This window comes from Meleagris gallopavo, chromosome 2 (genome assembly GCF_905368555.1).
Source record: "Meleagris gallopavo chromosome 2, MGAL_WU_HG_1.1, whole genome shotgun sequence".
Lineage (NCBI taxonomy): Eukaryota > Metazoa > Chordata > Aves > Galliformes > Phasianidae > Meleagris > Meleagris gallopavo.
The window spans coordinates 25758840-25780667 of record NC_139405.1 but is presented as its reverse complement, the minus strand read 5'-3'; the positions used below and the strand labels follow the sequence as shown (position 1 = coordinate 25780667).

The 21828-nt window shown below is 35.8% G+C and overlaps 1 protein-coding gene across 1 annotated transcript in view; it reads right to left on the bottom strand.

The window, feature by feature from the left end:
* PRKCE (protein kinase C epsilon) overlaps nt 1-21828 on the bottom strand; it is a 272059-nt gene that overhangs the window by 95046 nt on the left and 155185 nt on the right. The window contains exons 3-8 of the mRNA XM_003203888.5: nt 8388-8547; nt 7485-7519; nt 6138-6223; nt 4217-4349; nt 1778-1920; nt 555-651 (exon numbers count right to left, since the gene is read on the bottom strand). Of these exons, the coding sequence (XP_003203936.2) occupies nt 555-651; nt 1778-1920; nt 4217-4349; nt 6138-6223; nt 7485-7519; nt 8388-8547 (654 nt within the window). The remainder of the gene's footprint in view (nt 1-554; nt 652-1777; nt 1921-4216; nt 4350-6137; nt 6224-7484; nt 7520-8387; nt 8548-21828) is intronic.

Sequence of the window (21828 nt, the reverse complement as noted above, 5' to 3'; positions counted from 1 at the left end):
GTTTTGTCAATCAAAATGTTCAGCTCAAGAAAAAAAATGTAATATCAGTTAACAGTATTTGTCTCTAAATCCTATAGAGAATGCATAGATACTCTAGCATACCCTAATTGCATTGAAGCTTTTATTATCATAAATCATTATCATAAAACATGGAACTGCAAAGAGGTAATTTTAGCTCAGAAACTTATTAAAAGACAAGAGGCATTTCTCAGATAGATAAGAACACTTAAGTTCTGTGGTACTATTTAAAACGCTATCACTCTCACAACAGCACAACCTTCCTACATTAAGGTATTTAGTTAGGCAAGGACTCATCTGGTAAACTTACAGATATTTTGAGAGTTTTATAATTTTACCTTTCACAGATTTTAAAGAAATGAGAGCAAGCCTTCAAAAACAAATTTTTATAGTTTGTATCTTTCTCAGTAAGTGCTTCATTTTCTCATAGCTACTTGGTTAATCACGTTCTACACAGGCTGGAGATATTAGCTTTCTTACTCCTTATAAAGAAGGGCAGTAAGTGACAGTATGTATTAGAAAACAAAAAGTTCAACCTTGATCACATGGAGAAGTTGGTGCTGACTTTGACCTGTCTTCTTCTGATGATGTGCTTCCAGGAACTGGTTGCTGATTCTCTGCACCTGCAATTAGCTAAAAACAAAACCAAAAAGGGTACTAAACTATAAGGTCCTCCAGAGTAGGGCACTGAGTGGAAATTTATTGATATTAATTCACTAGTAGAAATATAAAGAAAACTGAAGATGTTCTATAGCACTACTGGCTCTCACTGGCAGAACCTCAACCATCAAGAGATGGCATCACATCAAATAAAGACTAGAATACAAACAGAAAGAACCAACAGTTTAAAAGAAAACAGGTTCTTCAGATGAAATAAATGTAACAATCATATCCAGTGGGAGAGAAAGTTTTAAAAAACCACCCCGAACCTGTATAGAAATCAATCTAATAAATACATTTAACTATATATCTGCAAGCATTGCAAACTCACTCCTAGAGTAATAACATGAAAATGTATTTTCCCAGGAGTCTAATATCAATTAATTTCTGAATCTTCTGTTTTGTACCATTTTGAAACAACATACACAGGTTCCAAGTACACAATAACTGGAAAAATGAAAACAACAACGGGACAATATTTTATGAAATAATGCCTAAAATTTGCCTATTCCTGCAAGTGAGAGCAAACAGAGATAGAAAATGTGGCCACATTCTGATCCAGGATATGTAAGTCCACAATAACTCCAGCAACTTTGGATATAGTTGGTTGGCTTTCATTTAAAGAAGATCAGTCTAATTGTAATAACAATGATAACTCTGGAACCATCATCTGATGAACAGTTCCTTTTTATGTGCCTCAACATATTGTTCATTTACTATCACTTATTAATAATGTTATGAAGTAGCACAGTGTCTCAAACAATCAATTATGCCAATTCTGAGTCAGAGACACATTTATGTTTTTATGAACTGATGTGTCAGATATTGTCTCTCTGTCAAATCTCCTTAGAATTAAAAAGGGGAAATATTTCCAGACTATAGAGTCTCCAGCTCTACAAAATTACATCAGCTCAAAATAAATTTCATATCAAAGTTCGGAATAAAAGAATAACTCAATGGCCAAAGGCTTAGTTATGCACTAACTTAAAATAAATAAATAAATAAATAATATTTTGTGCTCATCAAGTGAGTGGGATTGAACTCTAGCTTGTGAATCTACAGCACAGCCATAGTAGTCTCATTTTTATACCAAAATTACCTTTTTCCTCCTCTGCCCACTATTAGTGATCTTATCTGGAGTAACTCCAAGATCAGCAAGAACTTTAGCTATGCCTCTAGCGTCCACTCCACAGTTTGGTGCCACATTTGTTTCACAGCGTCGATGTACATTCATCTTGCAAACTGCAATGAAATGTAAAGTAATAAAATAGCATAAATAGTATCTAATCATTTTGTCTTATTTAAATCAAATCTCATTGGATCTACCAATAGTTTTTTCAAACAAATATAATTTTGGTAGAAAAATACTTAGCTGGATTTGTTATGACACTTGAATGCTACTATAAAATGACTAACCTAGTTGTGAATCTTTCTGCTATGAAAATACAGAACTTATAGTTCTCATACAGTCTTCATATAGTCCCCAGACAGGCACAGGAACAAATGAAAACATCTGATGATACTATGAAAATCCTATTTAGAATTTAAAATAGAAGAAAAATTTCTCAGAGCTTGGACTTTAGACATCCATTTGCTCTCATTCTGCACGTTGTTTCTTGCTCAGTTTTACTCAGGAAAATTAATTCCTACTGCAGGCAGGCCTAAAAATTATCAGTGCTTTAAGTTCTTTGGTACTTTCAAACATTCTCTACCCTGCACTGATAATCCACTTACTAAGCTCTTTCTCTTAAATACCATCTTCTGAAACTAGCATACCAGTAGGAGGGCAGTAAGGTTACAATGAGTAAGAAGTAGCGAGGAGAACATAGCTCTATTAAAAATAGCACAGAGTGAGGAAACAGATGGCTTATTTTAAATTTCACTGCCCTCTTGTGGAATAAGGCATAAAGAAAGCAAAACAGCAACTGTAGTTAAATGCTAGATAAACATTCAAGTGATCCAACTCCTCACTTCATTATTTTTTTTTTTACCAAACTCCAAAAAAATAAAAAAAAACAAAAAACCCTAAAAGTTTTATAAATCTGCTCTTTGTTATATTGTTACTCAGTGTCAGTGTCACTGCATAAACCCTAAAGAAAAATACATTTGCCTTAGACAATGACAGCAGTGCAGATAATCTTTGGAAGTAATCATGCACTTCAGAAAGCAGGTTTCCAAATATACTCCTATTTCCATGTATGTTTCAGCTCAGAAGGAGAGCAAAAAGAAACTGCTACACATGGTACTTTCAGTGTTTGTATATTCAGTGACAAAAGCTAGGTGGTAGGATTCATAAGAGAGGACACTAAAGAGCTGAAAGCAGGACATTTCTGTGTACTCCAACTTCATGAATTCATTTTGCAAAAAAAAATGCAGTGGGAAAAAAAATACAAAACAAACAAAAATCAAAACCAGGAAAAAATAGCTCTGCAATACACTTTTCATGGTATTAATAATTACACTGGGCAAGCATGTACACCTCTGAACAAGTAAATATTGCTCAACACTTGTTAAAAAAAGAAAAGAAAGCAACTCCAGCTTGAAAGAATATTAATTTCATGAAGATACTATTGCATTTTTATATATTTTAGTTTTATTAAAATGTAGAAAGTAACATAGGATCTCTGAACTATTGCATTCACAGTCAATTCATGCACACGAGACATAACATTATTCTCTGTAGTTGAGAAGAAAGGAGTGACCTAAGAGAGGTGGTACCTAAGAGAGAATATGCCAGTGAACTAATAAATTCACAGGTTAACTGGAGAGATACTGTAGTTCTGATTAAAAACTAAGGGGAAAAAAAAAAGAAAAAAGAATCAGATTTAACTGAAAAAACTTTTCTGAACATATCTCTGCTGTAATTAAAATAGCAATTTGAACAGAATCTTTAACATTAACAAAGAAAGAGAATTTCAAGTTATTTTATCACTAAGCACTAGCTAGAATCGCAAGGTTAGGATGGAATTTCACAGCGCTCTTAGCGTTCATCACTTAGCCATGAAAGGCATGTCTTCTTTACTGATCTTTACTGATCAGCAATATGTGACATTCTTCATGACATCATAACACTAATTGCAGTACTTTGTTTACTGTTTCTAAAATAATATTTTTCCATTTTCAGTGTTTATATTGTGTTTTCTCCCTTTTAGAATGTTCTGCTGTTCCAAAAACAAGCAGATATGGAAAGCCCAATCATTTCTATCTGCCAGCTAAAATGACACAAATATTCCTTCCAGGAGTTGCTTCATTTACAGTCCAGATTATACAGCTTTTCTGGCGCAGAACATATTGAATCTTTTGCTTTCTTTTCCTATATGGTGCTAAGCAGACCACCACAAAACATAATTCATCTAGATATCAAAACCTCTCATCTTCTGGATGTAGACACATGACTGGTTCTGACTAGCCTTCAATACAGAGGAAAAGACAGAGTAATTTGGAAGTAGCAGCATTTTTTTTATTAAATCAGAGAAGGTCTTGCCAAATCTGCTACACTCACAAAGAGAAAGAAAAGCTATAAAATGACACTCTTTACCTTTGCATTGTAAACCTTGTCTCAAAAGACCCCAGAGCAATGAACCACAGTGGTCACAGAAGGTGGGCACTTTGTAGTTGTGAATGCTAAACTTGTGAGGCATGTTGACACTGAAACGCTGAGATCCCACTTGCTGAAAAAGAAGAGCATAACACAATTCATTCTAATTAATCTTTCTATACTCTGTGTACAAGGCCTTTTATGTTTTGAAATCACACAGAATTAAAAAAACATGAAATAGCCATATACTCAAAAGATGATCTTTGTCCAAGAGAAAAAGTCTAAAGTATAGTTCCTAGTACTTCTGGAAACAATAAATACACAGCTATCAGGAAAGATCTGTTAATGTGGAAAGCAAGGAAGTCACTCCCAATTGTTTGAAGAGCAGGAGGCAGAACTAATACAGGACTAAGAAAGAGATATATATCATAACCCATTTGCCTTCTCATCTCACTGTTCTTTAGATGCTGAAAATGACAACAATTAATTGTGTTTAGGGATTCCAAAGTTTGATTACATACTAATTAAAGGATGTAACTGATAAGCTTTTATAGTGGCCAGTGTACAGCAGGAGATTTAGTTCAGTATTTTCCCTTCCCTTTCCTATTACCACTGGCTTCTCTCCAATGATCGAGTACCCATTCTAAACAATGAGAGCATTATATCAGCAAAGCATGCAAGTCTCCACCAGTCTGGAGCCTGGGAATATAAATCCACACAAGTTTTCATATCTTCCTGTGGATACCATGCATAAACAGCACTAGATAAACACAATCCTTTATCACAATCCTATACAAGAGATCAGTTTTTGAGCATTAAATACTTATTGTGAACCAGATATTAAAGTGCAGTTCTAGTATGAAAAATGGCAGTGAAGCGCCCAGGAAGAATGAGAATATTCAATGTTTCAGACAAATTCAAATCAGAGTTGCAAGGCTGGCTCAAAACCATGGCTACACATAGCTTTTCTGATATATATTCTTTTAACAGACTGAAACAAAAATATACTCTTCTCCATGGCCAATGAACTGGGATCATTCACATGCTGCCTCATCTGACCCTACAGTGAAGGACAGGCCCATGTTGCACAAAACTCAGCCATGCGGTACTTTGTCATACAAGCATTATCTTATATAATTCCAAGAGCCTTCTTTAGTGCGTGGATAACTTTTGTTCTACATTTTCACAGGTTGGATGCAGTCTTTGTAAAAGTTTTATGAGCAACTGTGTAACTATGTGGGTTTTTTTTTATGCTGACATAAAATATCCAAGCTTACTGCCTATCCAATCTGCTAGTAAATCACCCACACAAAAATATAGTGAAATGTTTAGCCTGGAGAAGAGAAAGGTTCACGGAGCCATCATTGCAGCCTTCCAGTACCTGAAGGTAACTTATAAGCAGGAGGGGGACCACCTACTCACACAGTTTTAATAATGATAGAACACGGGAGAATGGCTTTAAACTAAAAGAAAAAAGATTTAAGTTAGATGTTAGGAGGAAATTTTTTACTCAGAGGGTGGTGAGGTGCTGGCACAAGCTGTCTAGAGAGACTGTGGATGCCCCATCTCTGGAGGTGTTCAAGGCCAGGTTGAATGGGTCCCTAGGCAGACTAAGCTGGTGGGTAGCAACCCTGGCCATGGCAGGGGGTTGGAATTGGATGATCTTTAAGGTCTCCTCCAACCTAAAACATTCTATAATTCTATAAAAAGTTTACTAATTAAAAATACATTGTTTTATAGTAATTTCCATGTAAATTAAACTATTCTCATAATCTGTCATTCTAAAGTAAGTTCTATGTCACAACAGAACAAGAAGGTAACAAAGAAGTTTACAAAATTTATTGATTAAATACAGAACACAACACTAATATGAACAGATGAAAGACAGAACATAGAAACTGTTTTTTTAATAAACATTTACCTCATCATGGGTTTCCTGTTTTTTTAAGCCAGCACACTTCGTTATTATAAGTTCATGGCATCTCTTGTGGACTACACAAGTGCAAACTGTAAACAACAACAACAAAAAAACACCAACAGATTTAAAAAAAAAAAGAGAGATTTCATGAAGACTGATTTAAAACTGATTTGAAGAGTAAAAGTGCTGGAATGTTAAATACAGTCTGCAGGTGACTGTGACTTGGTAAGTTGTATCCAACAAGCCTTACTTACAAAGTCAGAAGACAATGGACTTTTGAGAACAATGAGGGTTAAGAAAACTAAAGGATATCTCCCAAAATCTCAAGATGTATAACCACTACTAAAATATTAGCAACGTTTTTTCCCGATTTTTTCATAACATTTGATTTATTTGATAAAATCCATGATTTCCAAATTATAAGAGACCCAAATGTAAAAAACAATTATTGTCTGGAGAGACTCCAGTGAAAAAAAGATACAAAGGTAATTGATTGTAAAATTCAAAGAAGTAAAAAGGTGAACTCTCCTTCTGTAATACATTACCAAATGTTGTTAAAAATGAAAGTGTTTCAAGAGGCAGAAATATTTTGTCAATATGCATTGGTCATTGCCGAGAGAAAAACAAAACAAAACAAAACAAAACTCAGGGAATCTCAACCGTTCATTAATGCAGTATTTCTTATTGTAGCATGTAAAATCATTTCTTGCATTTATTTATAACAGTGAAATTTCATCAAGCCTTTTGTAATGAAAAATCATCACTAACTTGATCATTTTTACTTGTCACGTGAGAATTAGCTGATAAACATCATCCCAAGAAGTGACTACATAAAAAAAATTAAGAGTACAAGAAATTCAGATGAAAAGTTGAGTTCAAAATGAAGCATTTGTGCAGTCTTTGTTACAACCTTCTTTAATTATGACCTCTATAATTATCTCATCTATTTAATTACAGTCTATGCAATTACCTGGCATTTTGAAACAGTAATTCTTAAGTTGAATAAAGACTTAAGGAAAATGAAGACAATTTTAAAATGTGTGAGATGAAAAACAAAAAAGCCTACATCTCCAGACATGCCATTCTAGTTGAATGTGCAGAGAAGAGAGCTAGGATTTGCTGTTCAGAGACGTTAACTGTGCTGCTATTTCACATATACTGCCTACGACCAAACAGTCTTGAAAATCTTACTGTGACTTAGACTGAATCTTTGGTGAGACCAAAATATTCAAAGTAACTTGTGTTAAATCCTTGTTGTTGTACATATGAATTGTTTGATGAAAGTATTATTTATTATTAATATGTTACAACATAAATATTCAAACCGTTTCCCCATAGACTTTCTCTTACCTTGACATTGGTATCCCTGTTTTCCTATTACACCCCTGAAAATAAAACAGTGTTTTAGAGAGCAGAATAAATATCTATAAAAATGAAAAACATTTCCTCCCCTTTTTTACTTGATATCTACAGGCTAAAAATAATTAATTAATCACTGATCTGATATTTGCATTTCTGTAGTGAGATTAGTTCAAGCAGGTACCACATTTCAGTCACTAAGCAGTACCAGGTTGGAATACAGTCTGTGAAGGGATTCAGAAGTAAAGACATTTACTATAGCAAAAAAGGTAAAGCCAAGAGACACAGAGAGAAATGGTCATTGAGCAATTTTATAAATTGACAAAAGACTGCATTTGCCAATATCGTTGCTTGAAATTATCTTTGCTAACCTAAGGCCTAAACTGCAGACTTTTCTTAAGGAATGTAGTTGAATTCATGTACAGTGTAATTATATTGTTTCAAACTCATTCACTTCACACTCTTACAAAATTCTACTTATGGATCACAGCAGATCTTATATGCATTAATGTGCAAATCAATATCTCTGGGTAGCTGTGGAAAACATCAATAGAGTCACTGAAAACTCAAAACCAAATGACTCCATCCTTTATCTGAAAATTGTGAGTGCTAAACATGAACTTTTTTTCTAAAAGGGAGTTCTCAACGTATACTGCAATGACAGAGACTATACAATAAGTATCCCTAAAATGGGAACTTCAGAAATCTAATGTTCCCATGTTCCTTTATCTTCAGTAACAGTTGTAGAAGCTTGGCATTTCCTAGGAGAAATGTGGTAGTACTCAAGTTTCTAAATAAAAGTTCAGACATCTTGGCAAAATGTAATTGTCTGGTAATAGGTCCAAATTCACACTTACAAACTTACAAAGGAAACCAACCAAAGTTACTTCGTACCATATAAAATCTCTGCAGTGTGAACAGTATGTTGGTTGTCTAAGATAGGTGGCCATAAACTTGTGGCCATTGACTTGATGTACTCTGCGTCGTACAGCACCCTGCCGCTTTCTGGGGCGCATCCGTTCCCGAAATACACGTTCTTCATTGTCCTTGGGTGCTGAAACAGAAGAAAAGAAGAATAAGTACTGGCTGTATGATTATGGTCTGAGCTTCAGGCTCTAGTAATTTACTTAGGTACTAACACACTTTCAGCAAAATTTTCAAAGGAAAGAAGCTGTTCCTCTCAACCACTTCCTGTTTGGTTGTATTTGAGATTTAATGGTAGAGGAAACAAAAACTAAAGTTACTATATCTCAGATATGTCTCAGAATGAAAACCTTTGGAAAAATCCATCATAATACATTGGGTGCTTTTCCTAAAATATAATTATTAAAAGTGTTACTAATACATCCATTAGTCTATATTCACATTAGAAACGAAGAATACTGCACAGTCATTAATAAAGACAATACTTTCTGAGCATTCCTAGAACCACCCATATCTTCTGAAATTAGAATACCAGACTTAGGATGGCCAAAATCCAATCACGCACCAAATCTACGCACTGACCTTCCTAAACCAGTGAATATAACACTAAAGTTTTACTTTTTACCCAGCTAAACTGAATCATTATAATAGCATAAAGACATGTAGAGTTAGACATCTCCAAGTACTAATACAACATTTAACAATAATGCACTGGAAATAAATCATCGGAGAACAGCTGAAATCTGTAGCAATCTCATTGTGTTACATATTTAACTAGTCCCTATTTTTGAGGAATTAATCCATCAAAATAACTCATATTGTTGTAAATTTGAAAGATATTTATTTAGAAATTCTTAGAAAATGATTTTAAATTAAGCTGATGAAAACAGTGCAGAGAATCAGAAATCAAGATCAACTTCTTTCAGTGCACAGCAAGGGGAAAAAAACCCATAACACTGTCAAATTCATTTACAGCCTAGAAATACCATGTTCCTCACACAGTAATATCATACAGAACATCTCAACTGAAAGTGAGATTTCACCCCACCAGATCCATCTGTGGGATGGCCAGAATAGCATTGCTTTTACATTCTGAGTTTTCAGTAAATATGTGCTGACTTACACGCAATGCTACCCCTTTTGTTTATGTCAAAGAGCAATCAAAATAATGGCTCTAATTCTCCTTCAAGAAAGAGATATGAAATAGTAACTAATTATTAATTAGGCTTTTTTTTGTGCATTAAGTAAAATTCCAACTTCTAAGAAATACCACAGTCTATTGGGAGAAAAAACACTTTTCATAGATAAATACTCTTATTTCCAGCTTCTTAATAAATTAATCACTTTAAAATGTCACTGGAAACCTGTCTCTCCTGTCTTAAAAAAATAAATGCTATTGTGAGAAATAATCATATAGGTAACATGGAACAGCTCTTCTGCTCATCACCCAGATTTTAGAAATTGCTGAAGTATGCAGTCTGGATATGAGAAAGCTAACACACCAGTCTCTTGGAGAGGTTTCACAGACAGTTATCTGTTTTTATGAAAAGAACAAGATGTTCTGAGAGTGCACAGCTCACAGTTGGTATGATAATCAGTCTACAATGTCTCTTTTCTCCTTTTTGCTTTTTTTTTTTTTTTGGTCTCAAAAGCAACTGTTAACAGATAAAGCACATGTAATTTTACAGAGCAGATGAAAATCTTTTGACTAGATCAACAAAACATCATGACACTAGGGTTAGTTTTTGTTTGCTTTTTGTCAATACATCTCTAAAAATAATTGCATTACTTAAATTTCTATCCTGAACGCTTTTATGAAGCTTCATTTTTTCACTTACAGTTTTTACAGTTGAAGTAACCGGTGTCTTTTTCAGAAATGCACTGACTTGAAAACTGATAGAAGCAATACACCAGTCCTGAAATTTCCAGCTTAAAAAGCAGGTCTCCGCTGCACTGGCCATCAGCCTTTCGTCAAATAGGTCAAGGCACAAGAACAATGAATCCACCCAGGAGCTTTATGCTCAGTTTTCCTCTCAGTTTACATTAAGTTCTGCAAGCTCAGTCGCTGTTACTGCTACTCAGTGAGAACACATCAGCAAAGCCTTTCTACAGTCTTAAAACTGTCTTGCACGAATCACAGTGATGTTCAGAACAAGAGACCTAAACCAAGGCAGTTACTTTCCAGGTGATTAAGGTCAGGATGAAGTGCCCACAGGATCATGCCCAGGGCTGTAAGTCACTCCTCTCTATAAGCACTGTGAACACCCTTACTTTAAATCCATTTAACTCATATGTGACCAGTCACATCAGAGACATTTGTTCAGTTTTCTCAAGACATCCATTTAAAACTGAGCCACCAAATTTTCTCATTTTTCATGAACAGGAAAGTCAGAATCTCAGAAAACAGTCAGTAGTCAGGAAAAAATGGAAACATTTTGCTGAGAGAGCCAACTAGCATTTTCAAGTCTTATTTTGGAAACTCTGGCAACACAAATAAAACTGTCCTTTAAAAGCTATTTTTAAAGGAAAAAGTCTTACACTGGTATATAACAGAAAATAGTATTAAGATATAGCACAGTGTCCAATCACGTCATTTATATTCTTAGCAGAGGAGTTCAAATGAAAATTAAGTGCATCTGTCATAGTCAGGCTACAAGCACTTCCAACATAAAGAAAAATTTCTTCACACAGCACTTCTAAACAGTCACAGGGGCTTATTATTTCCTCAGTAAAAGCTGGGTTTTTTTGTTTGTTTTTTTTTTTTTTTTTTTTTTTTTTTTTTTTTTTTTGTAAAATACATTCTGTTCCATGTTTTGATTTGGAGTCCTTCAACTCTGTATTATTCAGATTACCCTATTCAAATTTCATTTCTGAAAGAAGAATAAGGAAAGCTCATGATCATTTCAGAGTATTCATGGATAATACTTACAATGCAGCATATTGATTTTAGGCTTTCTGTGATGGCACTTGAGAACTGCCAAATTTAGGACTAATTTTGCCTTATACTGTACCCATTAATGCCTTTGCATCTTTTCACTGCAGCAAAGTGTAACTCTCAGTTATTTGGAAAACAATACAACATAATTCTTTTTACATACTCATATGTACATACAAATATATTGCCTACAATTTCAAAGTACACAGTCCTGAAGCCTTGCAGGCTTAACTTCAAAGCACTTGAAGCATTATAAAAGTCAATGGAAGTATCTAGAATTCAAAATTCCATGAAATTCATAAATACTTGCAGAAATTGCAAAATGGATGTTTAAATGAGCTGTTTGGAACTTCATTTAATACTGTTAATCACACCGTTTCTGTTCAGTACATTTTATACCTTAACTTAAAAGACAAGAAAGTAATACAAAGTACTCCATAATCCTCAAAGAGGGCAAGACTGGAGGATAAAGACTCTGAACACTAAATTACAAAAGCTGATACATGTTAGGACTCCTTTTATAATGCGGTTTGAGCATAAATGAGAAAGGTTTGGTGTGGAGTACCATCTGCAACAATTATTCAGCACAGCAAAGTCTGGCATTTCAGTTCCATGCTCTGTAAGTTTCAAGTAGTTACATAATTCTGAAAACAAACAAAAACATGGAAAAATATTGCAGAAAATGAGAGAGAGAAATGACATTCACAGAAAAGTTTCACTGCTTCCACTGTTACTGTGAATGGGGAGTTGTAAATTGGAGTGCGCCGGGTACCTCCCTTCATATAGAAGGGAGAAACACCCAGAGAGTATCAGGGTTTGGAGAGAAAAAACAAATAAGAATCTCCAGTTAAACTGCTACCAAAGCCAAGCTGTAGGCCATGGATAATGGTAACTGCAGTAGGAACTAGCTAACACCTCCCTTCACAATAGAGCACTACAATTTCCACAGTGCTCCTTGCACAAACTGATACAAACTGCTTTTCACCTTGTGCATCTCTTGCACGTCCTCAACTTCTGCCATCCCTAGTTACAACCAGTGGTCCATAAAAAAGAAATAAAATAAAATAAAATAAAATACCCTGATTTAATGCTATCCCTTAATAATTACAAAAAAAAAAAAAAAAAAAAAAAAAGCATAATTGAGCATGAGCGAATGTAAAGGAACAGCAATTCAACAGAAGCTTATTACTAACGATTAAGAGCTTTTGTATCAGAATACTTCAGCACTGACTATTTCCATCAGTATGTATATGGAGAGGCAGGAACAATATCTAGGACCCCTAAGGTTTCACGACTGAGTATAACCAATTTACTCTGCATCAAGCTTAAGTCTCAAAGGATTACTGCTGAACTCTTATTTTGGGCCTCTACAGTAGAAATTTATATAAATTCATCAAGATTTCTTCAGGCAAACTGATGAAGGGTTTACTGTTAAGAAAAAAAAATAATGACCAAACCAAACATAAAAAAGGTAACCCCATAGGTTCACAATTCCTTCTTTCTTTTAAATGGTTTTCTCAGTACTAACACATGCAATACTTGATGTGGCAATTTGAGATAAAAAATAGTAAGGTAAAGACAATAATGGGATTTCATGAAGTTTTTATGGTTGAACACAGATTGGACACTCATGACACGTATAGAAAAAGCATGCAATTTTTGTAAGCATTTTCCTAAAAGCATACACTTTCCAGTCAATTTCACTAGTAAAGAGCAAACACAAAGATTTTACTTACTATATATTGAATCTATATCTTGATTCTGCCTACGTGTATTTAAAGACTTCCCCTGACACATGAACAAATGAAAAGTGATTGAAGTGTGAGAGGCACATTCTGTTTCAGGGCCTGTTTTACTTTCCTTTTTTAAAAATGCTTTAAATACATCCCAGTTGCCTCATACTGAGCCATTATTTACTCCTGGCTCATACCTTCTCTTCTTTACTCTTATCCAAAATGTATTCATTACTTCCTCAGAGCAGAAAGAACAGTGATTCTCCACATCCTTTCAAGTGGAGATACTTTCACAATTGATTCAATCAGTAAAGCAGATCATAAAGTCAAAAATTGCTAAAAAGTCTAGTGGGCACCAAAGATACTGCAGCAATTTCAACATACCGAGAAGTTTTATTCAATTTTCAGAAATTTCCCAGCCCCATTGGGTGGCAGCAACGTGGAGCTAGTGCTCACAAACTGGCATGTCCAGCAGTGTGCCCTTGTGGACAAAAAGGCCAATGGCATTCTGGGGTGCATTAAAAAGAGCGTGGCCAGCAGGTAGAGGGAGGTGATCCTCCCCCTCTACTCTGCCCTGGTAAGGCCCCATCTGGAGTACTGTGTCCAGTTCTGGGCTCCCCAGTACAAAAAAGACAGGGTTCTCTTGGAAAGAGTCCAGCAGAGGGCCTGGAGCATCTCCCCTAATAAGAAAGGCTAAGTGAACTGAGTCTGTTTAGCCTTGAGAAAAGAAGACTGAGAGGGGACCTGATCCAGGTCTATAAATATCTATGGTGTGGGGGGCAGAGTGGCGAGGCCAGACTCTTTTCAGCAGTGTGGGACAAGGGGAAATGGCCAGAAACTGCAGCACAGGAAGTTCCACACAAATGTGCACAAGAACTTCTTTATGGTGAGGGTGACGGAGCACTGGAACAGGCTGCCCAGGGAGGCTGTGGAGTCTCCTTCTCTGGAGATATTCAAGACCTGCCTGGACACCTACATGTGCAAGCTGGTGTAGGGCACCTGCTTTGGCAGGGGGGTTGGATTCGATGATCTCTGGACGTCCCTTCCAACCCCTACGATTCTGTGATTCTGTGATGTCAAACATGAAAGGACACTGACACCACAGACATGGCCTGCCCACAGTGCTGAAGGAGAGGTTGGTGGTGAAGAGGAACTAGGTCCTATACTTGCTTGAGCAAAGTTCTCCATTAAATGACACCAAGACTTTCCATAAGAAAGCAAGTGAAGTAAGCCCTCACGTCATGCTGCGTTCCCTCTACACAATGCTCACAAAGTTGGTGACAAGCTTGAGGTATTAACAACATGGAGTCACGTGAGGTTTTCTTCACGTGTTTTAATATATCTACGATCTAATGAACACACTTCTATTTTATAGCATCTGCTGACAGGGCAACCAGTAGAATACAGATCTTGAGTGCCAAATCCGTGTTTTAGACCCCACTATCTCAGAGAGGGGAAGTTCACTGAGAGACATAAATGATGGGTTCCCACCTCCATCTAAGAGGCAAGAATAGAAATCCCTGTACATAAATATTTGTAAAATCCATGAAGTAAGAAATCAGTGACAAATTCCTCCTTCTTCCTCTCAGTTTCTTTGCTGGTGGTATTTAAATACTCACAGTTTTAAGAAATATGGTTTTCATGAAGAAAATAATAACTATGATTTTTAATTTACTTTGTTATATTACTGAAAATACCTTAGGGAAGTTATTGCTATGTGAGGTTTTCTGAAAAGTTCATTTCACATTTCAGGGCTGTTAAGATAAAAAATTAACATCGAACACATTTTCCAGAGAGCAAGAATCAGAGTGTTTTCAGTTTAAAAGGTGACAAAATCACAGACAGTGGGACAAAAGAAGTCGATGCTATCTAGGGTTACTTCAGTCTTGCACTGTTATCCTTTAGTAGCAACAGTCTCACTTTGAACACAATGTCTTTAGGCCAGAAAATCTGCAAGTGAAACCAGAGAGGTGAAAATGTATTCTACATATGGCAAATATGGAAGTGTTATTCAGGAAAGAAACCTTACTCCAGTGAATGTAATTGGTCTACTCATGTTTAAAAGTATATAGTGTACAATAATAACATGTAAAATGTAGAACAGTTTTTGTGGCATAAGTTGACCTCATAAGCTAACAGGGAAGATCAATGAATTTAGTCTGTGACAGTGAAATTCAAACCATGTTGATCCAGACATGAATAATGAATAGTATTAGTAGCCTGGTGTTAGTATTGATAGTGTTAAGTCCTGGTAAGCAAACAAGTACAATATATCTCATTAAATCAATCATTTACAAATACTGAAACAAGTAGATCTTTTGAATGAACAAACTACATGTATAATACGCTATACATTATAAGATTATTATGATTATGCCAAAAGCCATCCCTGGAACCAGATTTCCATGTTTATTGCTGCATGTCTACAGACTTGACCTGCAATACGCTTGCAGCATGCTCCTGAGAGCGTGCCCAGCTGAGATGGTGGATAGTCTGGTGACACACGTTCCTATTGACCATCCTTTGTTTGGCTTGAAGGAAAGAAGAAAAGTAGGACACAACACCATGGTCAAGGCTTTTGTAGAAAAACAGCCTTTCAAAATGGTTTATCCATGAACACTTATTTTAACAGAGCCCCAGGCAGGATGAGCTGAGCTGCTGGCTTTTGTCACCTCCTGGAAAGGAAATGATGTTGTGATGCTAAGAAGGAAAACCAGCATTGTGAGAATCCCAAGACAAAGCCCTTTTCCCACAGGAAACCATTAAACCAGATAGATTCTGAATGACAGTATTTTAAGCACGGTTTTGGATAGATCAGAATAGTTGCATAAGCTGTGTAGAGCTTGTATGACAGTATGACACTGCAGAATAACAAAAACATGCATGATAGGCACCTATGAGATGCCCCAGCCCAACCTCCTGCAGTGGGGAAGTGTCTTGCACACTTCAAGTCTCCTCAGCCAGTATTTTTCTGACAGTTCTTGAAAATCTCCAGTGAGGGAAATTCCACAACATCAGTATCTTGTTTCACTACTCTGGCAGGCAAACTCTTTTGCTAATATCCAATCTAAATAATTTAGGAGTAAGTTATTCTGAATGAGTGAATGGCCAACTAAAACAGGAATTTTCTTCCAGCACAAACTACTGAAGTATCTTTGAAGATTCTGTATATACCTTATGCAAAAGACCATAGGCTAGGCATGGTCACAGACACAGCAAGATGACACAGAGAGGGGCATTGCAGCAACTACGTACACTACTCGAGCCACAGAAAGGAGGCAGCTGCTTTCAACTAAACAGGTCCCCATGAACACCCCCCTCATGTGACAGTTTTCTTACATATATACATAAATTATGTATTTTATGAAGGCTGAGCTAAAAGTAATACCTCCTATGTTATTTTGTTGGCCCATGACATCAGAGGCAGATGGTGGTGGTATGGCAGTAGAGGTTAAATCATCCCACCAATACCCCATAATATTCAGTTGCCACGTGAGAGATGACAGCAGAGGAACAGTACGACAAAATGGTGCATGACATGGAAGTGCGTACAGGTGTGGACCTGGTTTCCTGCATGTGGAAAAAATGGCACCCACTAACATTCTTTGACACCTGCTGAATTTAGTTTCAGGAGAGCAAACCTGTGTATGTGTGCACAGTGAGATGGTGAGTGGTGCATTTCAATAGTGACAACAGTGGGTCACCTCTGCTGGTACAGACTTTTATGAGAGTGACATGCAAGTTCTTGTTCATTGCTGATGAAAACACACAGCTAACTGCAGTGACTATATTGAAAACAGTGTTTTGTAGCTGAGCATTTGCTCTATCAAATAGTGTTCTTGTGCATTTTGTACTTGTATTTTCCATGGTAAAAAATAGGAGGCATTACTTTTGGTTCGACCTAGTATATGTGGCCCAAGACAATTCCTCTTCACTCAGTGCACTCCAAGCAAGTAAAAAGGTTGGACACCCATGAGCTAGCCTTAAAGCCAAAGCTCTGGAAAATAAGGAGGAATAATTGGGGATCAGGGCGTCACCAAAAAGTGCTTTGATGAAAGCCCAAGCTTTTATCATGAGAGCCCAAGGCACAGGAACTGCACTGAAGAGACCTCGGTGGCTGACAGCTAGTCAGCATGACAGAAAGATCAATATTTCTAATATAATTAAGAAGATTTAAGAATGTTTCTTTTTTCATCTTACTACTTATATCTTTTTACAGATAGCTCTCCACTCTAAAAAGACATGGTCTTAACAAATACCATTGCTCTGCTGCAAAGCATGCAGAGCACTTGATGGGTAAAAGATGGGTCTTCATTTCAACTGCACAGATAATTTTTTTCTTTTCCTGGGGGGAGGTTGCAGGAGTCCATAGGTAATCAACCTTTGCACTTTCCACCCCTCACAACTTTATTGTTGAACTGAATAAAACAACTAAAAGATATCAGTGTCACTCACCACCTTAGAAAGGATTGTTCTCCAAGACAGATTCCACCAGTAAACATCTGCCACAACTTTTCCCTTTTTAGTCTGATGTATAATCCATAAGACACTTTTACCAGTGTTCCAACATCTTGCTTTTTCTGGTTTACATCTTCTCACTAAGGGACATATTCTGACACCCCGGATGTCTTTTACAAGCAATATCATCTGGTCCATTTCCTAACCATGTGTAATAGGCTTAAAAAAAAAAAAAAAAAAAAAAACCCACAGCAAAATAACTCATTCCCTCTTTTCATCACCTTTTTTGCAAATGTGGGAGGATATTCTGATAACTCCCCTCGCCTCCCTTCCACTGTACAACAAAAGCTTAATTAGGAATGTCTCTGACTCACAAGCCGTGCTATTAAAGCAACTCTCCCATCAGTCTTTCAATATTAAATATATTATTACTAATTTCAATTCAATGAACAATAATAGATACATTATGTAAATCCTGAAGTATGATTTATTATCAGCACACTACTTAAAAAATTCAGTTTAGCCAAGCATTTCTGAATATGGCTATATGAAAGAGCATATTCAATGTGCGATGGCTTTCAATGGAACTTTTCCAATATTTGAAGCACTACTTACCTGCCCTGCTAGATGTTAACTTTAAGCATCTATTGCAGCACAGTAAAAATGGAAGCATGTGCTAAGCAGTATGCTCTTTTTCCTTGGCTTATGGGCACAACACCATGAGGGAGCTATAAATGATGAGTCTGAATACTGTCAATAGTGCCTGAATGTGCTACATGATTTTTTTTTTCTGGGAGGGATAGAGAGACAGGATGGGGAACACAAACTACACAACTGTCCTTATAATCTACCATTGGCAGAAGAAGAGAATAAGTTTCTCAATAACAAGATTAAATTAGAGAAGTTTTAAGGCTTCTTATTTATTTTTGGACTTCAAAATATAAGTTATTTTATTGTACAATATCTAGTGATAAAAAAACCAACAACAACACAGAGTAAATAAGATGAGACAACAGTTTTAACTCATCCTACCTTTGTACAAACAACTTAGGGCCTACCACACACTCGCTATCAGTTAAACAGCACTAATTTCTAATATTAGGCCACAATTTGTAAATACACTCTTCATTTCATTTTTCCTTTTGCATGTCTTCAGGAAACAAAATAAAGAAAAGATTTCTTCTAACAAAATTTTTCAGTATTTGATGTTTTACAAAGTGTGCTAGCTGAAACACAGTTACATGAGAATCTTGGCTCTTGTTAAACATAGCAGTGTATCTAGTCCCCAGGTTATGGGGAAAAGCTTTAAAAATGTGAAGCAAATAGATCTCAAGACTGAAAAGAAAAAAAAGAAAAGAAAAAGAGCTCTAGTAGTACTTTTATCTATGCACTGGTTATATTATTTCAAATTACTATGGGGACTGGTCAAATTGTGTCTTCTTATATGACAAACACCATGACAGAAGACAAAACTAGGTTTGAAATGAGTTACAAAAACTTTTATGTTCCTGACATTTGCTGTCTTCTCAATATTCCAATCTTCCTACCTCCAATGTTCCAGTATTTATTTAGTCTCTGTTCTCCAGTCTTTGGAAACACAGCTTTATCAGGGTCTTTTATGTTTTTAGTGATTCAGTGAGCACACAGTCCAAGCCTTCATTAAAAAAAAAGAAGAGTACTTCTAGCTTATGAAAAGATTCTTAAATGGATGTTTAGTTTCCAGCTGAGTCAGAATTTCAGAAAAGTGTTTAAGTATCAGCTGCTTGATGTAATCTAAGAGGACCTGAGGCACTTTTCTTAACCTACTGCAGATTATATCTCGAATCAAAATTATATTTATATAGGGAAAGAATTGGCAAACAGCCTTTAAAGAAGTAACAGATGAGTTGATCTATATATTTTGTTATTCGTAGCTCTATAAAATTGATGTAATATTCAGGAATGCTTCACTTACTGATGGAAGCAGCTGGGAAGTGGGAAGGGTGGGATATTGGATGATGAGGTATGTTACTGTGGCAATTCCGGAAATAAAAAAGAAGAAAGAGAACCAAAATGGATGCAGACAGTTTTAATCCTTTCACTTCGCAGAACAAAACTCAGAGAAAAATAGGACAGAGGAAAAAAAAAGAAGGAGGAAGGAATGAAAGCAAACCTAGGTCTGATGAAAGACAGCACATCAGAGAATATATTTCTTGATCATTGTGGGAGAAACTGTGAGCAATGTGGCCCACATCAATCAATGTCTCAAACTCCAAGGCCAATCTGAATTAAGTATTGCTGTCAATCAGAAAACTATTTTTTTTAGTATTTGTTTTCAGTAAGGGGAAGTTAACTCTCCCTGAAATGGAAAATTCATTTATGAGAACAATCAGATCTAAATGTATTTAAAGTTAACTACATAAAAGAGCTGTCAAGATATGTATTTTTTTTTTCTTTTCACATGGATCTAGAAACCTGCCTTGCACAGCTCTAGGAGAATCAATATTCTCATGCCTAAAGTAGATAGCTTAGACTCACTAAGGTCTTCTATAAGATACTCAAGCAATCAAGTTCACTGAAACAACTCCAAAAATTAGAAAGTGGTTTAGATCTGCTTTTGTTTTCTCCAGATACCTGACTGTCCTAACTAAAGCTATATTTATGCAGACAAGAATTGGTTTGGAAGAATAGCTTAACAAATTGAAACAGGTAACTACCTGTATTATTTCACAATACTCTAAACCAACTGATTTTTCTACTTCACATTAGTTAACTTTCTCAGACTAAAAGCATTTCAGTATAACAAATCCCCACAGCACTCACTGACAGTTGACTTTTGAAATATATGACAAGACTCTATACAAGAATTAATCAATTTGTGTGGGAGAAAATCTACTTCTAACATTTCTTAAAACTGTACACCTTCCAAGAAAAATATTTGTTAAATTCTAAGCAGTGCATCTGTATACTGTTGCTGGAAAAGAAAATTGAACACAGGAAAAAAAATACTGAAATATTTTCTTTTCTGCTACAGCAAAATAAATAAATAAATAAATAATAATCTATTATTACTTAAAGTTCCTCACAACTTTCTCCCTGTTTAGTCCAGAAAGTAGCTCAGACAATAAAAATGGAAACAAAACAATTCTTGGAATTACTGCTGATTGAATGTTTCCCTCATTCTCCTATTGCTCTGTTTTCCATTCAGCACTCGACTTGTCCCTACCATCAGCAGTACTGACTTCAGCTATCATAAAGAGACAAAGCAGTTCTGATGCCACTGACAACACCATCTCATCCAGATACCCATGCACAGTGCAAGTCCAAACTGTAAAAATAAATACTGCTTTATCTATTGTAAAATGCTAATCACTGTAATGCTCAATTTATTGTTTTGTTTATCAAGAGGCCAAGAGATAGCAGACACTTTAAAACAGCTTCTCCAAAGAAATTCAAGACAGTCTATGATCTCAAACCTTTCTGTCCAATTTAGTTTTCCATGCACCTCAGCTCATATGCAAACACTCCATAATTCATTTTAACTTAGCCTTATCAGATTGCTGAATAAGAATGTGAAAGTCAGCTGGCTGTAAGTCACAGGAAAATATTCGGTGCCTCCTTATTGCTGCTGTCACTGATTTAGCTGTTCCCATGGTAAACTTCAGTACTGCCCCAGGAAGCTGTACCACCTATCAGTTCACAAGTTGGGAAGTGTGGTGTACGGAGATTTGATTTAACAGATCCCAGAACCGTCTGCTTGTAGGATGTGGCAGTTGAAAGCTGCAGTGGAAGGCTGGATTACTTTTCCATTTTTTTCCTTCTTTTTTAAACTAAAATCTCAAGAGAGCTATGACATATGGCAGCACTTCCAAGCTGGTTTCTAAGAGATTTTGATTTCCCACTTACTTTCTCTAAGTGTGAATTACCTAAGAAGGTGGCAGAGTTCCTCGAAAAAATCCTAACAGCAGTTGTCTTTAGAAAAGGACTTCTAGAGAGAAGTTCCCACTATTTTTTTTTTTAAGATTTTGACAGCTCTACAGCTTGAGATTCTGACTTGACTGTACATGACACATCACAGAACTCATGAATTATTTTTTTACAATCATTTCAATTCAGAAAAAAATAAGCTTCTTCATTAACAACATGAAAATTATCCAGAAAAAATTATCACACAGCATAATGATATTATAATCAGAAATTGCATAAGTAAAAGCTAATGTCTCCTTTGAAGCCTTCTTCTGGTGTAAATACATACCAAAATCAAATATATTCTTACACATGGAAAAGAATTTTCGGAACTCTTCTT